This window comes from Neoarius graeffei, chromosome 5, assembly GCF_027579695.1.
Source record: "Neoarius graeffei isolate fNeoGra1 chromosome 5, fNeoGra1.pri, whole genome shotgun sequence".
NCBI classification, from domain to species: Eukaryota; Metazoa; Chordata; class Actinopteri; order Siluriformes; family Ariidae; genus Neoarius; species Neoarius graeffei.
This window is the reverse complement of record NC_083573.1, coordinates 59,503,266-59,525,172: the sequence shown is the minus strand read 5'-3', so window position 1 is coordinate 59,525,172 and position 21,907 is coordinate 59,503,266. Positions and strand designations below refer to the sequence as shown.

General features: G+C 39.7%; 2 protein-coding genes across 3 annotated transcripts; both read left to right on the top strand.

The window, feature by feature from the left end:
* Nucleotides 1-4,822: 4,822 nt before the first annotated feature.
* popdc3 (popeye domain containing 3) lies at nucleotides 4,823-6,909 on the top strand. The gene is made up of 3 exons (XM_060920631.1): nucleotides 4,823-5,668; nucleotides 6,285-6,393; nucleotides 6,493-6,909. The coding sequence occupies exons 1-3, from the start codon at nucleotides 5,157-5,159 to the stop codon at nucleotides 6,736-6,738; spliced, it is 867 nt and encodes a 288-aa protein (XP_060776614.1). The 5' UTR covers nucleotides 4,823-5,156; the 3' UTR covers nucleotides 6,739-6,909.
* A 1,396-nt stretch (nucleotides 6,910-8,305) lies between these two features.
* bves (blood vessel epicardial substance) lies at nucleotides 8,306-18,162 on the top strand. 2 transcript variants are annotated; one of them, XM_060920629.1, is made up of 9 exons: nucleotides 8,306-8,394; nucleotides 9,308-9,549; nucleotides 12,837-12,961; nucleotides 14,345-14,532; nucleotides 14,962-15,070; nucleotides 15,240-15,407; nucleotides 15,533-15,674; nucleotides 16,022-16,051; nucleotides 17,789-17,842. In XM_060920629.1, the coding sequence occupies exons 2-8, from the start codon at nucleotides 9,324-9,326 to the stop codon at nucleotides 16,042-16,044; spliced, it is 981 nt and encodes a 326-aa protein (XP_060776612.1). In that variant the 5' UTR covers nucleotides 8,306-8,394; nucleotides 9,308-9,323; the 3' UTR covers nucleotides 16,045-16,051; nucleotides 17,789-17,842. The 2 variants fall into 2 exon arrangements, with proteins under 2 accessions (XP_060776612.1, XP_060776611.1); XM_060920628.1 differs by lacking the exon at nucleotides 16,022-16,051 and having other exon boundaries at nucleotides 17,789-18,162.
* Nucleotides 18,163-21,907: the final 3,745 nt, after the last annotated feature.

The window sequence follows — 21,907 nt, the reverse complement described above, 5'->3', positions numbered from 1 at the left end:
TCTGATCAGAACTTTGTGATGTCACACCCCAGCATCACCAAGCTGCCACTGCTGGGCCATTGAGCAAGGCCCTTAACCGTCAAATGTTTAACTGTATAAAAATTAATGTAAGTCCCTCTGGATAAGGGCATCTGCCAAATGCTAAATGTAAATAATTCCTGAATTGCAAGTCTCTTGGCTGAACATTGATATCATAGTCTAATTTAGTCTTCACTCAATAAGCTATTTCTCTGGTATCTGGTCTACACTGGTCCAAATAAAACACAAATTGTGCAAATGTTTATAGTATCATTCAGGTAAATTCCAGTATGCTGTTGTGATGATGAGTAAGGACTGGGTTTCATAAAAGGTGTAATGCAACAATATGTAATCTTAGTTTGTTTTTTAAAAAACGGCGGTGTAGGCTCTTAAGGCTGGCTGTGTGGTTGGCATTCTCGTCAGGTGACCAAACCACTGTCCTCTCTGCTTGGCGATGAACTGTAGGACAGGTTTGGTTCCAACCATCTCTCTAACCACTTCGTTCCTCAACCTGTCTCTCCTTGTCTTTCCAGCTGCTCTTCTCAGGACCCTTATCTCACAGCTTGTGAGTTTTCTCTCCTGTGCTCTGTTCAGGGTCCAGGTTTGGCACTGGTATGTGAGTGTCGGAATGAAGATGGCATTGATCAGTCTGGCCTTGGTCTCCATAGGAATACTTGGGTGCCTTAGTAGAGGTGCTAGTTGGTAGTTGACAGAGTTTGCTTTCTTTATTCTTGTCTCTATCTCTCTGTCTAATTTCCCATCCTCTGTAAAGATGCTCCCCAGGTATTTAAACTCCGTGGTCTGTTTGAGGAGTTGTCCATTAACTGTGATCTCCAGTCTCTCTGGGCAGCGGCCAACTGACATGGATTCTGTCTTCCCAATGCTGATCTTCATCTCGTGACGATCGCATGCACTGTTTAGCTCATCTGTGTGGTGCTGGAGTTCCTCCTTGCTCTCGTTCAGGATACCTTGATCATCAGCAAAAAGCAGTTCGTTCAAGGACTCTGGATCTGGGTTAGCTTCCTTTGTGATTTTATCCATGTACAGTATCTCCAGTACACAATATCTCCAAGGCAAATGAAAGGAATTTCACCAAACTTTCACCATTTGTGCATTTGGCGACAAAGATAAACTGATTAGATTTTGAGATCAAAAGGTCTAAGGTCAAGGTCACTGTGAGGTCAAATGTCTGTCTGAAAACCTTGTGAACACAATATCTCCAAGGCTGATACAAGACATTTCACCAGGTCAAGATTACTGTCAAATGTCCATCCCCAAATCACAACTTAATAAGGCGTGTAGTCTACTGGGTGGAGGCATGCCCATCGACGCCGTTGGCATCGAGTTCTATCTAGTTTTATAATGTTCTCATAGTTGTTTTATAATGTTTGTATAGTTTTAAATTGTTTCGGATTTTTTGTTTCACGGTCGCTGCCACCGTTGCCGTTTGCCCCGTTGTCATGGTGACCGCTGTAGTCCAGAGGAAGTCTGGTCTGAGTCGCTAGAGTTTAGCAGTTTATACTCGCTACAACTTTAGTAGTGTGTTTTTATCTGTGTGTTTACATGTGTTGCATGAAAATACCCCCCCCAACACATGAAACGACAGTGTCTGATTTCAGTGTTAAACTCATTTGAGTGTTAAACTCATATTTCCAACTAACCTCTGCAAAGTTCTTAGTAAGTTACAGTCAGTCACAGATGGATGATTCTGGTTACTTGTTATACTGAAGTTTCTATAGTGTCCCAGTCTGTGGGATATTGGTTGGAGGTTTAATCCCATCTTGATTAATCCAAACTAGTTTGTGAAGTTTAGTAAATAAAAGCTTGATTGACTGTAAGTGGCATTAGCAGTCTTTTGAAAATAGTCATTTTGAGAAGTCAGGGAATGAGTCAGATGATTGCAAAGAACCTCTTTGTGTACTTTTCCAAATCTTTGTTTTAAAATATTGGGACATATCACCCCTAAATGTTATAGATGTTACAGAAAGATTTGATGGCAGTCAACATGAAAATAGAAAAGTGAGAGGATATGTCTTTTCTCATGGAAAGTTTACTTCCATTTTCATATTACAACAGTGAACTAAACAACAGATTTCCTGGGTAACTGAATAGTACTAGCGTTATATTATGGCCATGGGTTAGGAGATATCCTTTGTGTCTTTGTTTTGGCATGGAGAATGGCTCTAAATACTGAGTGAGACTTAACTACCAGTTAAGTTGTACTACGTAGATGTACCACTCTTCTGTCTTTGTGAAAAATATACATTTGAAATTATTTGTTGAATTGGTTGGAGTTGCTTAAATCATCTTGCATTCTAGATAACTCAGACCATACCAGCATTAATACACCCAGTTTTAAATACTGGATAGTGACTGCAAAATGTTAAGGGATACTTCTATAGTGGCCATGGAGCTTTGGGAAATTCAAATACCCAGATTGCCTGTATAAATCCACCTATTTTTGCGTTTTGTTTATTACAGGTCAAAGCATATGCATTGTTTGTGTTTCATTTAACTTGAAAGCTGGCTGAAGCTTAATTGAATATTGGTATTGTGATATAAGGAGCCTTGTTGAAGTCTTAAGTAATGTCAGAGAAAAATATATGTTTCTGTTTAGAAAGATCTGCATCTCATCTCATCATCTGTAGCCGCTTTATCCTGTTCAACAGGGTTGCAGGCAAGCTGGAGCCTATCCCAGCTGACTACGGGCGAAAGGCGGGGTACACCCTGGACAAGTCGCCAGGTCATCACAGGGCTGACACATAGACACGGACAACCATTCACACTCACACCTATGGTCAATTTAGAGTCACCAGTTAACCTAACCTGCATGTCTTTGGACTGTGGGGGAAACCGGAGCACCCGGAGGAAACCCACGCAGACACAGGGAGAACATGCAAACTCTGCACAGAAAGGCCCTCGCCGGCCACGGGGCTCAAACCCGGACCTTCTTGCTGTGAGGTGACAGCGCTAACCACTACACCACCGTGCCGCCCCAAAGATTTGCATATAAAAGATTACTTTACAAGGCTTACATATTTGTTTTTATTTTATTTGTTTCCACAAACAGTGGCCTTTGCTTAAGATGCACAATTACATTTTGTTCCAATAATAAAATAAGCCTGCAAACTTATCATTCTTTGTTCTGCTTACTTGATTTTTTTAGTGTAATTGGTTTCCTAGATTCTACGGAGTAAGCACAACTGTTCAGTGAAGTCAGACTAACTTCAGACTAACTAAGTTTATTATACTTGCTATTTTTAAGTTTAATTAACTTCACAAAATTAAGTAGATTTAAAGTAAACTTAACAAGTAGATATGAAGTAAACTTAACTTGAGACTATTAGTTATATTTACTTACCTTTTTTTAGTAAAATCGGTTTCCTAGATTCTTTTAAGTAAGCTCAACTTGTCACATTTTAGAGTGTATGACTCAGGTGCACATTTCTCAGGTGCATGTAAATAATGTATTACATTCATTATGGTATCAGTGGAATACCTGAAAAGACTTGGAAAAGTTAGTAAGACACAAATGAACAGCTCATTATATGTGATGGAAATGCTGTATAATTGCCAGGATGTTGAACCTTCCTTGTTCTTCCCTTGGAGAGTGCAAAGCTTATGAAGTACAAAGCAGAATTTCTCAAGCCTGCTGTGCACAGTTTAATTAGTTCTTCTGTTCTGAATTCACACCATTGCAGCTTCTTGGCTCTGGTGAATTGAAATACGCTGAACTAAAACAGACTTTGAACAGATTTATTAGCCACATTCAAATAATTCCTTTATTAATGTGGCGCTGAATGACAGAGTTGTGGAATGGTAAATTACTGCATTTTTTTTTCACCAAGCAATAGGGTGTCTGCTACAAAAAATAAATAAATAAATAAATAAATAAAGTTTGTTTGCTTGCCTACTTACTTAATTACTTGGTGAACAGTATCCCCCCCACACACACACACACACACACGTGCAAACAGACAGCTGGTCTCTGGTTCTATACATAGACGTGTTGGGTGTCTGATATCCAGCATAAAGATAGTGCCAGAGGACAGCCTTGAAGCTCATATTTGTTTCGCTCAGTAGAAACTTCCACATTCAGAAAACAGTCCACTGAACATTATTTTCTTGCATGGTTGTATTACTCATGCATCATCATGCATAATCTACTGGAGGAAAGGGAAGTGGATCCATAAAGGATTGGGGATGGCTGTGGCATTTTAATGTTACTTTGTAGCAGGCATTACTCCCTGGGAATTTCATATAGTAAGAATGTGATCTTATTTTTATGAGATGTAGGTCATGTTTTTTTGGCCTGGAGAAAATGCTTGTCCCCAATCTCTCACTCAGGTGAGCTCAACTGAGACTCAACCAAAGTCACCTTCCTCTGTCTGGTTATCCACAAGGAACCAGGGAAGCTATTTTAGTCTAAAAATGGTATTTCTCTGACACTGATTTATCTCCCAAACAGCGCTGAGCAAATGTCACTAGCACATACGGAGTGTTTCATGCCTCATTACTGGGAGCCCTCCGAGCTCATGGAGCCCATCTATCCTCCATATACGCACTGTAGAGGAAGCAAACATGCTGTTATTTTAACGTGATCTCTAACAGACGCTCTGTCTAACTTTCTTTCTCTAATGGTGAATCTGTTTCTCGGTGATTATTTGTCGGACGCCAGGACCTTGGAGACGACTTTAATAGTCTATTACATTACACAGATGCCAGTCTATTTTAAGCGGTGATTAAAAAGAGCATACTGAGTCATGCTGCACCGCTATGTCGCGCGTAAAACCTACTCCGGACTTCTTTTTCCTTTTTACTGACATAATGCAAGCGATGTGAGCGCATATAACGTTTCCCAGTGGTTATTTTTGGGAACGCATTTGTGGGAGCGCTCTGCTTAAGCTTACTGTTCCAAAGGGAACATGACTAATGTTCTCTCGTGATCACTCAGAAATGTCGGTTGTCTTGCGAGTTTATTTATCTATTTATTTGTTATGAATTAACCCTCCCAGTTTGATCTATAGGCAATAATAGGGACTGGAGTGATAATCTGTGCCTGGGACTAGACACCTGCTACTGTGATTGGCACTGGGTCTGATTTATGGAACATTTTTTGTGATTTAAAAGGTGGGGTTATGATGGATCCTGTGATTCCTCTGGAGCAGAATAACTTCACTTTGAGCGCAGTGCCACTGACACATCCGCTGTGCACAGAATGGAAAAGAGACCCAGAAGGATCAGTGTTTCATCTCGCGAATATCCTCCTGGTACTGGGTTTCATGGGCGGGAGTGGATTTTACGGATTGATCTACATGTTTAGTTTGATGTCGCTTGGCTTTTTGTGCTACTCCTTTTGGGCATGGTCTAATCCCTGCACCACGGACTCGTTTTCATGGGCTTTTGTCCTGTTTGTTATTTCTGTTGCTCAAGTCGTCTATATTGCGTACCGCCTGCGGAGTGTGACTTTTGAGAAGGACTTCCAGGATCTCTATGCATCCATGTTCAAAAAGTTAGGAGTGTCACTCAGTCACTTCGGCAAGATCGTCTCTTGTTGTGAGCAGGAAATCCATACAATCGAAAAAGAGCACTACTTTGCAGTCGAGGGGAAAACTCCTATCGATAAACTGTCTGTTCTTCTCTCCGGGAGGTAAATATATAGACATCTGTAATTCTGCACTCCATAAAGTGATGACTGGATGATCATTTCGGGCTTATTCGGATCATCTCATCGACAGAACCCTCAATACTGTAACTTTAGGAACTTTGTTTCTGAAATATGAATGGTTCTTCAAAGAGCCCTACACTCTCAGAAATAAATATACTAAATTTTACGTTTCCTTGTCGCCTGGTACATCAAGGGTATCTTTTGCGCCTTTAGTGCGTATCGCTCACCTGGGAAGGTGCATGTGGTTTACTTTTAATTCGTTTTTAAAGTAAAGCTTTAAAGGTAAATCCACGGGTGGCTTTTAAGCTCTAATGTGCACTTTAAATCATTTTCAATTTGAAAGATACATACTAAAGATACAAAAGATGTACCCTTGATGGTAGGCGACCATTAAAGTTTGACTGTATTATCCTATTTCTGTGAGTGTAATTTCAATAAGAACCGTTATTTCTAGCGTGTATGTTCTGATTTTTTTTTAGAAGTGGATGAATTACACATCATAGGATATAGGCCTGGACAAATGTTTTATAATGCACTTTTGTAGGAAGCAGGGCACCATTCGGGATTCAGTCAGTGAGGAATTTGTTTGTTCCAACAGAATCCGTGTTACAGTGGATGGAGAATTTCTGCACTACATCTACCCTTTCCAGTTCTTGGATTCACCTGAGTGGGATTCACTCAAACCGTCGGAGGAGGGGGTTTTCCAGGTTTGAATAATAATAATAATAATAATAATAATAATAATGCCCTTGCACAACGCGTTGTTGCTCCAGCTGCTTTGTTGTTGTTTTTTTCTTTCTTTTTAGGTAACACTAAAAGCAGACGATCGCTGCACATATGTCGCTTGGAGACGCAAGACTTTATATCTGCTCTTTGCCAAACACCGCTATATCGCCAAGATATTCGCACTGGTGGTGCGCAGTGACATCGCCGATAAGCTGTACTCGCTGAACGACAGAGCGCTGGACGCACACGGCTTCCGCTATGATCTGCGTTTACCCAGCTTCTGCCATACGCCACAGGCACAGTTAGAAAAACCACATAACTGTTAAAAACCACGCCATGACCCTGATCTGGAATGTCCTCTCACTTATTCAGGAGAAAGTAGGTCTTAAAGAAATCAAAAGGAAGTCCACGAGAGAGGTGTATTTCCTTGACCTTTGCACCTTGTTAGTAATATATATATTTTTTAAATCATCATATTCCATGTTCAGTGCATCATTCATGCCTCAAATTCAAGTTTAATTGTGTATTATTCTTACGTTATTATTTGCATAAAAGGAAAAAAAAAACTATCTAAAGTTGCCATTATAATATGTGCCCGTTTTAGTAGGTTAACTCAATGTTTGAACAGCTATTTGAATATTCTCTGTTGATAGTATAAAAGACATTTAGCTGATGCCTTTACAGATCTGAATAAATAAAGAATAAAGATTTTATAAGCACCTTTTGCTGCTCGTGCCTTGATTACTTGTGGTCAGAAAACGCTTCCTGATAAATAGCCTACATCATTTCCGTTTTGTTATGTCTCTGGCCATGGTGCTGATTTTCATTTGTTGCACTTCAAACCGAACACTCTCACAACACTAACACATATTTTATCACACTTCCTAACCTAATCTATCCGAACACTACACTCTTAGGGGGGGAAATGGCTCTTCAAGGGTTCTTCAGTAGGTCCCTTGTGTAAGTTCTTCGCTCTGAAAAAGACTTCAGTTTACGCCACTTTCTACCGTAGTGCTCTACATACTGTAAGAGCTCGCATGGTTTCCCCAGAAAAATAAACTCTTCAGGGTTCAAGTTTGACCAGTTTGTTTCTAAGGATGCACTGGGTGACAAGTTCGAGAAAAAGAAAGCATTCGGAAATTGTCCTAAGCAAACAAGCAAACAGAAAGAAAGAAAGAAAGAAAGAAAGAAAGAATAACAACACAATTAAAAAAAGGCCTGTCTATAGGCTACTATTTCCCCCACTCAGTTCAGATACACTATATAGCCACAGGTTTGTGGATACTTGGCCATCACACCCTTTCCCCAAACTGTTTGAAGCACTTCTTGCCCGACATCAGTGTCTGACCTCACTAATGCTCTTGTGGCTGAAAGAGTAATTCCTCACAACCATACATCAAAACTTAGTGGAAAGCCTTCCCAGAACTGAAGAGGTTATTATAACAGCAAAGGGGGAGGGGAGGATACATTTGGAATAGGATGTTTATGGTTGTGATGGTCACAACCATACAAACGTTTGACAATAATCCATAATCAGGAATAATCAGGAATCTGTCAGCCCTGCGATTACCTGGCGACTTTTCCAGGGTGTACCCCGCATCTCACCCATAGTCAGGCTCCAGCTCACCTGCGACCCTGTGGGACAGGATAAGCGGCTACAGATAATGGATGGATGGATGGATAATCAGGAATCTCATCCTTTTGTCAAAACGTCGACATGAAGTGTGTAGTTCGCTTTTGATGAGCGCCTTCTAGCGGTGTAGTTGTTCAGGTGTAAGTGCGCGTGCACGAGGCGCGGGTGCTGTTTGTTAGTGTGTGAGCTTCCTGCCCATTTTAGTCGATGACTGTCAGCAGGGTGGAATGCGCTACTCACACTGTGCAGCCCCCTGCTCTCCTGCATTCACACACACACAGCGCCTTCTTTCCCGCTTCAATCACCAGCCAATTATTAATATACTTTCTCTCAACTGAGTGCGAATACGGTAAGTGTTTAAAAGCTTTTGTATTATATTTTAAACTTTTTTTTTTTTTGCATTATTATATGGAAGAAACTCCAGGTTGTTGATCTGGTGGAATCTGTCTTTCGCTCCCCAGAGACTCTTTTGTGTTATCGTAGTGTTCTTGTTTCTGTATTGATTTACCTATTTTCTGGAAATATGCTTTGTCTAAATGTAGTGGAGTTTTAACTGTATAGGATACTCGAAGCCTGAACTAGGTTTCAGACTGAATATCTCATCTCATCTCATTATCTCTAGCCGCTTTATCCTTCTACAGGGTCGCAGGCAAGCTGGAGCCTATCCCAGCTGACTACAGGCGAAAGGCGGGGTACACCCTGGACAAGTCGCCAGGTCATCACAGGGCTGACACATAGACACAGACAACCATTCACACTCACATTCACACCTACGGTCAATTTAGAGTCACCAGTTAACTTAACCTGCATGTCTTTGGACTGTGGGGGAAACCGGAGCACCCGGAGGAAACCCACGCGGACACGGGGAGAACATGCAAACTCCACACAGAAAGGCCCTCGCCGGACCCGGGGTTCGAACCCAGGACCTTCTTGCTGTGAGGCGACAGCGCTAACCACTACACCACCGTGCCGCCCTCAGACTGAATATAGCAAAAAAAAAAAAAAAAAAACCCAACACACAAGTGCACTGACAGATGTCCAATCTAAAAGAAGTTTAGTAAAGTAATGGGGGTCTATTGGTCGGTTTATACTAGGCACGTTTATTTGTGTGTGAGCTTGAGCATGTAGACTCATTACTAAAATGCTCTTTATGGTAAAATGAATGTCTTTAATGTTCATGCTTTTTGTGGTGCGGAATTTTTCCACCTGTGGTCCTAAAATGTTGCCATTTTTTCACTTGTTTCCCATAAATTCCACTCCAGTTTGTTGTCCTTCAGAATGTCAGCCATACCAGATTTAACAATGACCATGACCCCCCTGGACTTAAGTGTGACACCAAGCTATGGTAACTCAGAGATGGCAGAAAATGTCACATCTTGTCAGGAGTGGGAGAAAACTCATCACCTACTCTTCCATCTGGGAAACCTGAGTTTAGTTGTGGGCCTGCTCATTCCTACCACTTTGGGCCTGCACATGATCCTCCTCAGACTTCTACTGATGACTGGTCAGTTTGAGCGCACTCTGCTGGCGCGCACACACACACACACACACACCTTCCCTACCTTGCACGATCATTTGTTGACATGCCCTTGCTGCAGCCTTACAGATGTCTCATCTCATCTCATCTCATCTCATCTCATCTCATCTCATCTCATCTCATCTCATCTCATTATCTCTAGCCGCTTTATCCTGTTCTACAGGGTCGCAGGCAAGCTGGAGCCTATCCCAGCTGACTACGGGCGAAAGGCGGGGTACACCCTGGACAAGTCGCCAGGTCATCACAGGGCTGACACATACTGTAGACACAGACAACCATTCACACTCACATTCACACCTACGGTCAATTTAGAGTCACCAGGTAACCTAACCTGCATGTCTTTGGACTGTGGGGGAAACCGGAGCACCTGGAGGAAACCCACGCAGACACGGGGAGAACATGCAAACTCCGCACAGAAAGGCCCTCGCTGGCCACGGGGCTCGAACCTGGACCTTCTTGCTGTGAGGCGACAGCGCTAACCACTACACCACCATGCTGCCCCCCCCACAGATGTAATCAGTATAAACTACTTTTGGTGTGCTGCTGAAGTTACTTTCCCCCTCGTTAACAAATTACATGTACAAAGAGAGAAAAAGGTTGCAGAGCGTATATTAAATGGAACAGGATTCCCAAGATGCATTATATTTTTGATAGATATAGACATATTTACTTTTATTCAGCTTCAGGGGACATTTGGTCATTATAATAGCCAAAGAACATGGATCATTAAATATACATAATAAATACACCTACTGTATTACACAGACAGTGCAAAGACATTAGTGCACAAGCAAGACAAAACACTAGAGAAAAAAACAGGGTATTCAGGCTTTCGTGTTTTAGCAGGCACATGTTCAACTGTAAAAAGTTAACGTGTGCAAAATTAGAAGTTTGAGAAAAATAGTGTTCGTTACAACAGTGGTGGGATTTTGTCCCATTAGTTTTGGAGGGCAGGATAGCATGGTGGGAGGAGTTCATTTTGAAACAATTTGTAGAGCAATGTACAGAGAGTCCAGACACACTGCAGATTACTACTAAATCATACAAACCATTTTAGTGCTGCAAATTAAATTATTAGCTCTTGAATTAAGACTGTATTACTTTGAATGAAAAGTTGTCAACAAAGCTTTTTTAAAACTGTTTTAAGTGTAACATAAATTTATTAGAATTTGAAACTTGCTGTTGATTTTCTTTGTTGTCCAAAATGGTCCAAATGACTGCAGACCTGCTTTGTTAATTAAACCGTATAGGTGTTTCATATACAGTACTGTGCAAAAGTCTTAGACACATGCAAATAAATGCTGTAGACCACAAATGGCTTCAAAATAATGAAGTGAAATGTTTCAACATTAAAAAAAATACTATCAACAGCAGTAAGCCATAATAAACGGGGGAAAAATAGCCTCAATGAGGCTATAGCTCATACCAGCCAAGATGGCTATAAAATCATAAATAGCTCATCCGGCCGCAGGCCAGGTCATGCATCATCATTAATTCCCTGGAACTGTTTAAGTCTAAGGCCGAATCCCATTTCACCCCTTGGACCAACCCCTTGGCCCTTCCCCTCCATTTTGCGCGTTCACGTGAAGGGGTAGGGGTATCCCAATCCCAGTTAACGCGGAGGGGTAGGGGAAGGGGTAGGGCTTCTGTACCCCTCCAAACGGAGATTTTCCTGGAGCTGACTCCGAACGAAGGGGTTTGAGTGATTTCCCACAATGCCATGCGGATTTCAGCGAGATTTCATGCGGATTTCAGAAAGATGGCGGTTCCCGCGGCGAAAGATTGTCATAAATGTATTTTCTCCATTATTTACGTGTTTTAAGTTGTTATCCAGAGGAAACACGCCGCTTGATTCGCTTTCGAGCTGAGAATGAGCAGCGATTTCTGAAATCCAAGCTGCTGCTAAAAAGCTTTGGGAGTGAGTATTGTTTTCGGTTGCTTGACTGCGTACGTTTTGTTCTGTTATTCTCGCTTTTATTGTTTACATGAGTGTTCTGACACCTCATTCTGTCGGATGTGGTGCACGAAGCGCCAAAGATATCCCATTCAGTGGTGTTAGTTAACAAATCACACCCTGCCAGCAGAGATTTCTGGCTCTGACTGTAGCGGCTGGTCGCAGCCAATGACGCATTTGGTCGCGTTTTGCTAACGTAAACGCTGACGGAGGTACGCGATGACGTATGCGATCGTTGAAGGGCTATCCCAATACGTAAGGGTTGAATTTCAAGCCCTATCCCTTGTAGCTCAGTTTCAAGGGGAAGGGCCAAGGGGAAGGGGGAGGGGTAGAAATTAGAATTGGGATTGGGCCTTAATCATTTCTGTGATGGGTTTAAATCACATCAGGCCACACGAAATGAAAATTTGCATTAATACACAGTACTGTAGGGTGTCTTAGGCACCCTATTTTTCATACATACTTTGTTATATCATAGTGATGCCACCATCTTGACAACTTTTATGCACACCCACCTGGGAAACATTGTATGTGAGTTTGATCGAAATCTGATCAATCCTGTAGGAGGAATAGTGGTTTTTGTTTTTTTTTTGTAAATTGTGGACGGATGACAGACAGACAGACAATGGATGACGAGTGACCTGGCCTGTGGCCGGATGAGCTAATAACAAAGTCAATATTTGGTGTGAGATATCCCTTTACTTTAAAAAAAAAAAAAGTAGTCTCAGGTACAATGAGTGCAGTTTTATAAGGAAATGAGTTGTAGGTTTTACTGAGCATCTTACAGAACCAGCCACAGTTCTTCTGGACACTTTGTCACACTCGCTTCTTAATTTTGCAGCAAAAACCAGTAGCCTTCATTATGTTTCCTTTTTTAATCTGAAAAGTGGTCTCTTATGTAATATGCTGCTCAGATACAATTTTTTCTGTAACATTTAATTTTGTGCTGGAAAACTAACGTTTGGACTCGGAAAGCATCTATGACATATATTTGCTAAAATGTTTTTGTACTGACTCGATAATGTAGAAGTCATAAAATAGAAATCTATAGCAAAGTTTGCATGAAAAATAGAGTGCCTAAGACTTTTGTATAGTACTGTGTATTAATGCAAATTTACATTTTGTGTGGCTTGATGTGATTTAAACCCATCACAGAAATGATTTAGACTTAAAAAGTTCTAGGGAATTAAATGTAGTATATTGTACTGCATCACTTGTTAAGACTGAAAAGTGAACTGCCACATCTTTTCAAAAAAAAAAAAAGCATAAAATAATTTACATTTTTTATTTTATTTTATAGGTTGCTGCTTGTTTATGACATGGGCTGCCCTGTACAGGTGCACACTAGATGTGATGATCTGGAATGCTGTCTTTCTCATAGTCAACTCCATGCATTTATGCTACTTGCTGTACAAACGCAGACCTGTGAGTACTGACTACTGAGGTACATTCTGTAATTAAAAAGTCTTTGGTTCTTCATTCACTATTTTGCCATGCAAAGTGACTGAAGGTATTTCACTGAATTTTCACTGCCTCACTGGTTTACTAACCCCCTGACCCCACATCATCAGTTAATTCACCTGAGTTTTATACTGTAGGTGTATATACAGTCATATTTATCTGCTAGCATTTACTATGACATATCTTGTCTATTTAGATTCTGACCACAGGTCTACAATTTTCTCTTGTCCTTTACCTCAATGTTTTGTAACAATTGATCATGTTGTATACATATCAAGTATGTCAAGGACATTTGTGTGCTGAAAATATACATTTAGGCAAACTTATTATGCATTATTATTAATTTATTAAAACAATTAACACTGATAATTTTGCAGCTTGAATGGCTTCAATGGCTTAATGTTGGATCTCAATGGAATAAAAATAATGCCTGGTTTGATGACCAATCTTAATGGTGCTATCTTAAAAAAAGAGAGAGAGAGAGAGAGAGAGAGAGAATTGCTCAGGCTTTCATTATTTTTAAGAATTCTCTTCATAATCAGCATAAACCTAACATCTTATATATTTTCAATACATTTCTATTTTTTGATGTATGACTATAATGATCAAAGTCACACTATCTGTTGTTCTCCAGAAGAGAATGGGTCTGAGTCCTCTCAAGGTTTCTTCTTCATTCCATCTCATGGACATGGAGTTTTTTCCTCAAGGAACTGCCACTGTTGTCTCTGGCTTGCTCATTATTTAAAGCAACATCCAGATCTCTGTAAATCTACATTGTGACAACGCCTGTTATAAAATCTTCTATATAAATAAATTTGAGTTGAATAATGTCATCTTGCAGCACTAGGCAAGTTGTTTCCTGTTCGAACAGAAGAGGTGTGTCTTTTAGCATAATTTCAACAGTCTTGTGCTTTACAATTACATTTGTATCAGGATTAATTCTAGTGCATAATTTTAAAATTCAGTGATTATTTATGCTTAGAATAATGCTTCAAAAAGCCACAGTGATGGATGTCTGTGATTGGTTAATTTGTTAGAAGAAAATCACACTGACCCTTCTGAAATTGGAGGCATGAATCTCCTCTGGTGATGCACCATATTGAGCCTGCAGGGTCACCTGGAAAGTGAGGCTAATTTCTGTGCTCTTGAGGTTTCATAAAACCAGGTCATACCTCTGAGATGTCATACACATCTCATACTCTGTCACACCTCATTGCTCTCTCCTATGAAGCTTTTTGGATACAAAGTCTGGGATACTGGATGCCTTTTTGCTTGTAATTTTTCAGTGATAATCACTTCAGTCAGAAAGCTGATGAGTTTTTTTTTTTTTTTAATATATATTCCTAGATTAAGATTGACCGAGAGCTGAAATCAGTGTATAAGCGGATGTTTGAACCCCTGCATGTACGTGAAGCTTTGTTCCAGAGGCTCACTGGTCAGTTCTGCACCATCCAGACCCTTAAGAAAGGCCAAGTGTATGCTGCCGAGGATAAGACCTCAGTGGATGAGCGCCTCAGCATTCTCCTGAAAGGGAAGTACGTGGCTCTAGAGAATACTAGCACTGTGGGAAACCAATGCTTAGAACATGAAATAGCTTGAATCAATTAAGACTTTATCTTTAAGAGATCGGTTTTATTACCTATAACTGTGTAAGATAATCTTACACTTCTGCAGGTGCTTTTGGTTTTGGAGCATTTATTTATTAAATTCTGTTTGCCCCCCCCCCCCCCCCCCCCAAAAGAGAGCTAATTTCACTTGAGTAAAATGTCTATACAAATGTCTAGCAGTCAGCTGAATACTTTTTGATGAAGAAAAAATATTTTCCTTCATTCCAACATTTAAGCTTCTAAGAGTCACTTTTTTTTTGCATTGATCATGTTTGCTTTCTTTAACTTTCTATAATCACCACAATTTTTCTTACAATGTCACTATAATTCATGCGCAAGTCTGTGCTTTTATTACAGAATGAAGGTGTCATATCGGGGCCATTTTCTTCACAACATTTACACTAGTGCCTTTATTGATTCTCCTGAGTTCAGATCAACACAGATGAACAGGGGAGAAAAGTTCCAGGTAATGCCCTTAAAATTGAAAGCTCTGTCCACATCTAAATTAAGTACGGTTAAAAGCAGTGCCTTCATCAACAGATGTAGGGGAACGGGTTCTTGTGCTGGCAGATTTGCTGAATTCAGAGCTATGGAAAGATGTAAAATGGTGGTGATGAGTAACTTCTTACTGACAGGTGACGATCACGGCTGAGGAAAATTGTAAATACCTGTGCTGGTCTAGAGAGAGGCTGACTTACTTTCTGGAGTCTGACACATTTCTGAATGAGGTTTTCAAGTACCTCATCGGCAAGGACATTACTAACAAGCTGTACTCCCTAAATGATCCCACTCTTAGTGACAAGGTAATATGACCATGAAGGTGATGAAAATGATTATATGAAACTGACTCTGATATGATTCTGTTGATGTGCATGGCACAGATGCACATCCTGACAGTGGTTATTACTATGATGTCACTGTTTCTTAGGCTGTAAAGAAGATGGAGAGGCAGCCGAGTTTGTGTTCCCAGCTCTCCATGATGCAGATGAGAAACAGCATGGCCAGCACCAGTGACACAGATGATGTGCTTAATCAGATTCTAAGAGGCGGATCAGGTGGTTCATCAATCCGTAAGTCTTATCCTGTTAACACCACATGCTTATGAGCTTTAAGCACTAATGCTAATCTTGCTGCAGCTTTAATCAAAACTTACTATACATGTGCATTCAATTGCCTTGTAATATGCCCAATTCCAGATCTGATATCCTCCTTTTTACTTTCATCTCTGTTTCTCACTTTCCTATTCAAATATGAAACACAATTTCATTTCCATTTTCACTTATCAAACCTAATGATTTCCACCTCCAGCATTGTCCATTACTATCCGCTGAATGTCTGGTGCTCTTCTCCTTCCATATGGACTCATGTTATTGTATCAGTGTTTCTCTGATATTATTTCCTCCTGTCCTTCCTTTAGCTCTGACCTCAGATCGCACCTGATGGGGCTGTAAGACTTTTTATTTTCTCTCACCATCATTTTCTTCCACAACCCCCAAATCTACTAGTGATCAGCTCCAATGTAACCAAGTGACCTGATGCATTTTCCTGTAAAATTCCTAACTGCCTCCCAGTGTACTGAACGTGTGCCAATTTGGTCATCTGTCATGGACCTCACCTCATTAACTTCATCACACATCACAAGCCACAAACCTATAACTCAACTTCTCACAGACCCATTGCAACTAATGCTTAGCTTATAAACTGTTTCAGTCTTGTTCCATTGATGACTGCTTTAAAATAGCACTGTATTGAATAAAAGTGACATTTCAATTTAAGACATCTAAGACACATTTGCTTGCATTTCAGAATACTGAGTGTTACATAATACTCTATAATGTTACATTGCTACACATTGAATTTGTTATTACAAATACACCAGTTGTCAATAAGATGTGTGGTTAATGATCAACCTGCATGATTTTAACCAAAATTGACACATTTTAATATTGCTATCAAATTTGTAAAGGGATTTTACATTTGTATGAATTGTAAGGCTTCAGAAGAGTCATGACAAATGCATTTGAGCACCAGACAAAGTTTTTTTCTCCTGTCAAAACATCCAAAATTCTGAATACATGAAGAGTAAAGGAAGGAAAGTTCCAAACAATATAATTAAGTTATTTCATGAAATCAAGCCGTACATGCGCTGATAGCCGACGAGGTGCATAGTGCAGAGTTGGTTATAAGCCATGTACGACCAGATTGAGTGGAATAACTGTTTTATTCTATCCACATTCACTGGGTTTTGAGAATCGGAGCATTTTGATTTTTTGTAAATTTGCTAAATAAAAACTTGATAGAAAATGTCCAACAAAATAATTTCCGCTTGAATGTAAACAAACCAGCAAAATTATAGTAGCAATTTGTGAAAAATGGCATTAATAATAATAATAATAATAATAATAGTAGAAAAATAAAAAAGATACGTTCTTACCATCAGATACTTTTATTCCATATATATATATATATATATATATATATATATATATATATATTTTTTTTTGTGTGTGTGTGTGTGTTTCTTCTTCTCCTTTAAGGTGTTTTGGCAAACCAACTTAAAGGTGCATTACCACCACCGACTGGGCTGGAGTGTGGAACAAGCGATATGGGGGGCTGCAGCTATTTAGCTATTTCTGTTTCTTTTAAATACTTAACAATTTTGGGGGTTTTGTTTTTGAGTAGTTTTTATTTCGTCCTCGGTTGGTTCAGCAACATGCGCTGCCATTTTGTTTATCTCTACTGATGGTATATGAGCTGATAGCCTAGTAGTAGGGTAGCCAATCAGAGCGCACGATTGCTCATATCCAGTGAATGTGGATAGAATAATTCAAATTGTTGTGGAAGCCACAATATTATCAGTTTTTCACAAATGTGATGCATCAGACTACAGTTTGTTCAGCAAAAAAAGTTTTTTTTTTTAATCGATAAAATGGACACACAATATATTACCATCCTGCTTAAGTTACCTTAAATCACTATATGTAAGGATCTAATCAACAATAACTTTTAGGATACAGCCCATCTTATCAGGGGATTTTTTTGGTAAATGGTGATGCATATGTAATTTATTTGTTATAATTTTTATTGTCACTGCATGTGACTGAAATCATCATAAAAGTTAAAATCCTAAAATATATAAACATTATCAATGCTTCTTTTTTGACATTGGGCATCTTGTTTTCAGAAAAAAATCCACTTGGCAAGTCCTCCACGACTATGAAACCAATTGAAGAAGCCATGGAAGATGAAGTTTTTGAAGCTGACTCGGCTAATGATTTCCAAAACAGCCCAGAAGAGGTGTAGGATGATACTGTAGATGATTTGCAGCCTCAGCTGATATTATTTGTTGGACTGCTGTGTGAATATGGTGTAGACTGTTCCAGATCAAAAATTACACCTGGGGCTAGGTTAATATCCTACATGTTCTCTATGTAATATACAGACTAGATAGCAAGTTCAAGCAGTGATTCCTGTCATGAAACCATGATTGCATCTTATCACAGGCTGCACTTTCTTTGGAATGGCTTAACAAATTCATTGTGTTTTGAGTGAAAACAAGAGGCACATTTTAGCTTTTTTCTATGTATATCAATTATTCAATATATATATTTGAAATCAATATTTAGCTTATCACTTTGGTACATATAATCTCTGATAGCAAATGTAAACACAGTGTTTAACTTTTTGACCCCCATTGCTTTCTTTTACCTAGGGATTTTACTTTAATTAAATGAAAAATACACCCTGAATAATGTGCATATTGATCTTTATAATTAACATGTGGTCTCCATGGAGCGCCTGAGTGTTGCAACAGAAAAGTGCTCACCATATCGTCAGGAGATTGAGAGTTTGAATTCTTATGATGTCACAGCCATCTGTGCCCAGAAGCCAAAAGAGCAAAATTAGCCATGCACTCTGGTTGGGAAGGATAGCATGCTTTCTCTCCACCTGTCAATCACAGTAATTACCAGCCAATCATGGCATCTGTGATCTCATGTACGCACAACAGGTCAGTTAGGGCTTTCCTCCAAGTGAGTAGTTTGCAGCATGAGCAGTAATTCAAAATGATGTTGGCTGGCTTAACATATCTCAGAGGAAGCATATGTTAGCCCTCCCCTTCCCCAGTTGCCAGCTGTTGTATGGCAGGGGAGAGTAGCCAGTGGGTAGGAATTAGCAGGTGAAAAAATTGGGGAGAAAAATCAGGGAAAAACAAAAATGGTGTTCAACACTTACTTTATAAATGAAATTCTGAGTTAACCATTTTTTATTTTATTCATCGACATGGAATTTTGACTTTAATTAGTTTATTTTCACTTTGTTTCCCACTTTACAATGTTGTTCAACTACCTACTGATTGTGGTGCCAGTGGAATTTACCACTTGTTTCATCACTATTTTGTATTCATCACATCAATGCAGCAGTGCTTTTGTCCATTAGTCTGTCCAACTGTCCACTCTACTCAAAGCAGGTTCCAAAGCTTTAACTTTCCTGCTAATACCATCACACTCGATTAATATCATACAGCTTGTCAACTCATAGATCACCAGCTAGGCAAAATGGGTCTCTTCTGTAACTCAATGCAACTGTCATATACTGTAGCAGCATTAAATTCTGGTACTTTGAATCCAACATTTGCTGTCTCCACCGGTTATATGTTGGATTCCTCATTAATTTGCTGTTGTTGAAAATTACATTACAGGCATTTAGCAAATGCTCTTATCCAGAGTGACATACAATATACCCAGATGAGTAGTTGGGGATTAAGTACTTTGCTGAAGGGCAGTTCAGACATTCTTGCTGGTCCAGGGAATCGAACCAGCAACCTTTTGGTCCCAAAGCTGCTTCTCTAACCTTTAGGCTATGGCTTCCCCCCTAGTAAATGGTGTAAAGGGTCTCTTGCCCTTTTATTAGAAGCTAACAGCAAACCTTTCTCTGACTGATCACTATTGTAACTGTGCTGTGTCTTTCTATGATGTAAGAGAGGAAACAAAATCGCTAGGTTCTCATGGTGGTAATAAAAATAGGACCATAATCAATAAACACATCACAAATATTTCAATATAAACATACTTGATGCACTTCAGAGTGGAGAAAAAATGTAAGCATTGTGACAATATAGATGTGGAAAAATGTAAGAGATCACTAGCTTTATAGATAAGAAGGCCACATTTTGTGTAACAGTCGCCTTTTGAGGACTCATACTAAAATCTGCTCATTTCAGTTTTCCATATTCATCCATCATCTATACCATTTATCTGTCAGGGTTACAGGGAAGCTGAAGTCAATTCCAGCTGACTTTGGGTAAGAGGCGGGGGTACATCCTGGGCAGGCCACTAATCTATATCTCATCTCATCTCATTATCTCTAGCCGCTTTATCCTTCTACAGGGTCGCAGGCAAGCTGGAGCCTATCCCAGCTGACTACGGGCGAAAGGCAGGGCACACCCTGGACAAGTCGCCAGGCCATCACAGGGCTGACACATAGACACAGACAACCATCCACACTCACATTCACACCTACGGTCAATTTAGAGTCACCAGTTAACCTAACCTGCATGTCTTTGGACTGTGGGGGAAACTGGAGCACCCGGAGGAAACCCACGCGGACAACATGCAAACTCCACACAGAAAGGCCCTCGCCGGCCCCGGGGCTCGAACCCAGGACCTTCTTGCTGTGAGGCGACAGCGCTAACCACTATACCACTGTGCCGCCCCCTAATCTATATCATAGGGTTAAAACAGAGACCAATAGCCATTCACACCAATGAGCAATCTAGAGTAGCCAGTTAACCTAATCTGTATGTCTTTGGACTATGGGAGGAAACCAGAGTACCCACAGGAAACCCATACAGACACGAAAACTCCACAGAGAAAGGCTGCAGTCGGCCACGAGGTTCGAACACAGAATGTTCTTGCAGTGAGGCAGCAGTGCTAACCACTGCGCTGCCTTTTGGATATTCAAAGAAATTTAATGAAGAAATGCAATAATAATAAAAAATAATAATAATAATGTGAAATTAATTACAGATTGACTTATTCACTTGATAGGGTCTAGGGCAATTTATTAGATATGGTCTTTATCCCACATCACACTTAATCCTGTCAAATGATGGTGTAATGATGCTTCTAAAGCTTTATGGTGGCTGCACATTAAATATTAGAAACATGCTTTATTATTTTTAAAGTCTAGCACTCTAAGAAGATAAAGATTGCTGAGGACTTCTCTGAGCTTTTGCATTCCATAACGTAATGAAGTGAAATTACTATTACACTCAAAATGTAACAAAACCAAACAGACAGTAAAAAGAAAAGTTTTGGGGGAAAAAAACCTCCACATGAATATTAACAGTCCCAACAACTTTATCAATATCTTTGATTCATTTAATAATTTTAACAAAAAAAAATCACAATTTGCTCATGTTTATACAGAGAAATGTTCACATCAGTGGGTTTAGAAAAGAAGAAAACTTCCAGATCTAAAACTCTCAGGAGAAAAACTGTGTTGATTAGAATGTGATTAGAATAGGTTTTAGCTCGTACAGCTGTGAAAACCCTCAGGTCAGAGATAAGCAGTAAATCTGTCGTCTTTAGCAGTGTGACAACAAAGACCTAATAAAAGAAATTATGCACGCATGCCATTTTGTGTAGCATGACAGAGGCAAAACATAACAGAGGCATTTTACAGTAAATTGCATTTAATGTCACATATTTTGCTCTTCTTAGTTACAAACTGTCCAAGGCAAATCATCACTCTTTTGTGCAGTAATCTGTCTTTTAGAAACAAAACAATTGAGGTAGGAGTTACTATGCTCAGAAGAATACCCTCCATAACCACTAGGAGGCACTAAACTTCAAAACAGCAGGTACAGTACTAGCCGGTTTTTGCAGACCTTGAGATATTGCCTGGACATAGAGCTTCCATCACTACAGATATGTCAGTACAGAAAGATCCAGCAAGTCATGGGTTTGTACTTCAGTAATAAATTCACAAGATGTAAAAATCTCAAAGCAGTACTCAACAGCTTTAGAGAAACAGTCCTGTTTCTCTATTAACTTTTCTGATTTTTTTACAACCTCTATAATTCATACAGATGTTTTACAGTTAAACCATTGTTTAGGAATAAACTAGCTCTAAATTACAGTCATAAGTTACATATTTGGTAAACAAATCCCTGAGAGGAAGCTTCTCACTGAGAAGCTCATTGTTCAGTTCTGTGTAACAGTCAGGGATACAGCTTAGCTTGTTTGTTTGCTTGTTTGTGGTGCCACAGGAAACAAATTTAATAGCTGAGTCTAGAACAAAA

Excerpts from the sequence above, each read along its gene's own strand:
- bves (XM_060920628.1), top strand. The coding sequence starts at position 9,324 with ATGTCAGCCATACCAGATTTAACAATGACCATGACCCCCCTGGACTTA. Across the intron at positions 12,962-14,344 it reads TGCTGTACAAACGCAGACCT|ATTAAGATTGACCGAGAGCT; the intron begins GTGAGTACTGAC and ends ATATATTCCTAG. Across the intron at positions 15,675-17,788 it reads ATCAGGTGGTTCATCAATCC|AAAAAAATCCACTTGGCAAG; the intron begins GTAAGTCTTATC and ends TCTTGTTTTCAG.
- popdc3 (XM_060920631.1), top strand. The coding sequence starts at position 5,157 with ATGATGGATCCTGTGATTCCTCTGGAGCAGAATAACTTCACTTTGAGC. Across the intron at positions 5,669-6,284 it reads TCTGTTCTTCTCTCCGGGAG|AATCCGTGTTACAGTGGATG; the intron begins GTAAATATATAG and ends TTGTTCCAACAG. Across the intron at positions 6,394-6,492 it reads CGGAGGAGGGGGTTTTCCAG|GTAACACTAAAAGCAGACGA; the intron begins GTTTGAATAATA and ends CTTTCTTTTTAG.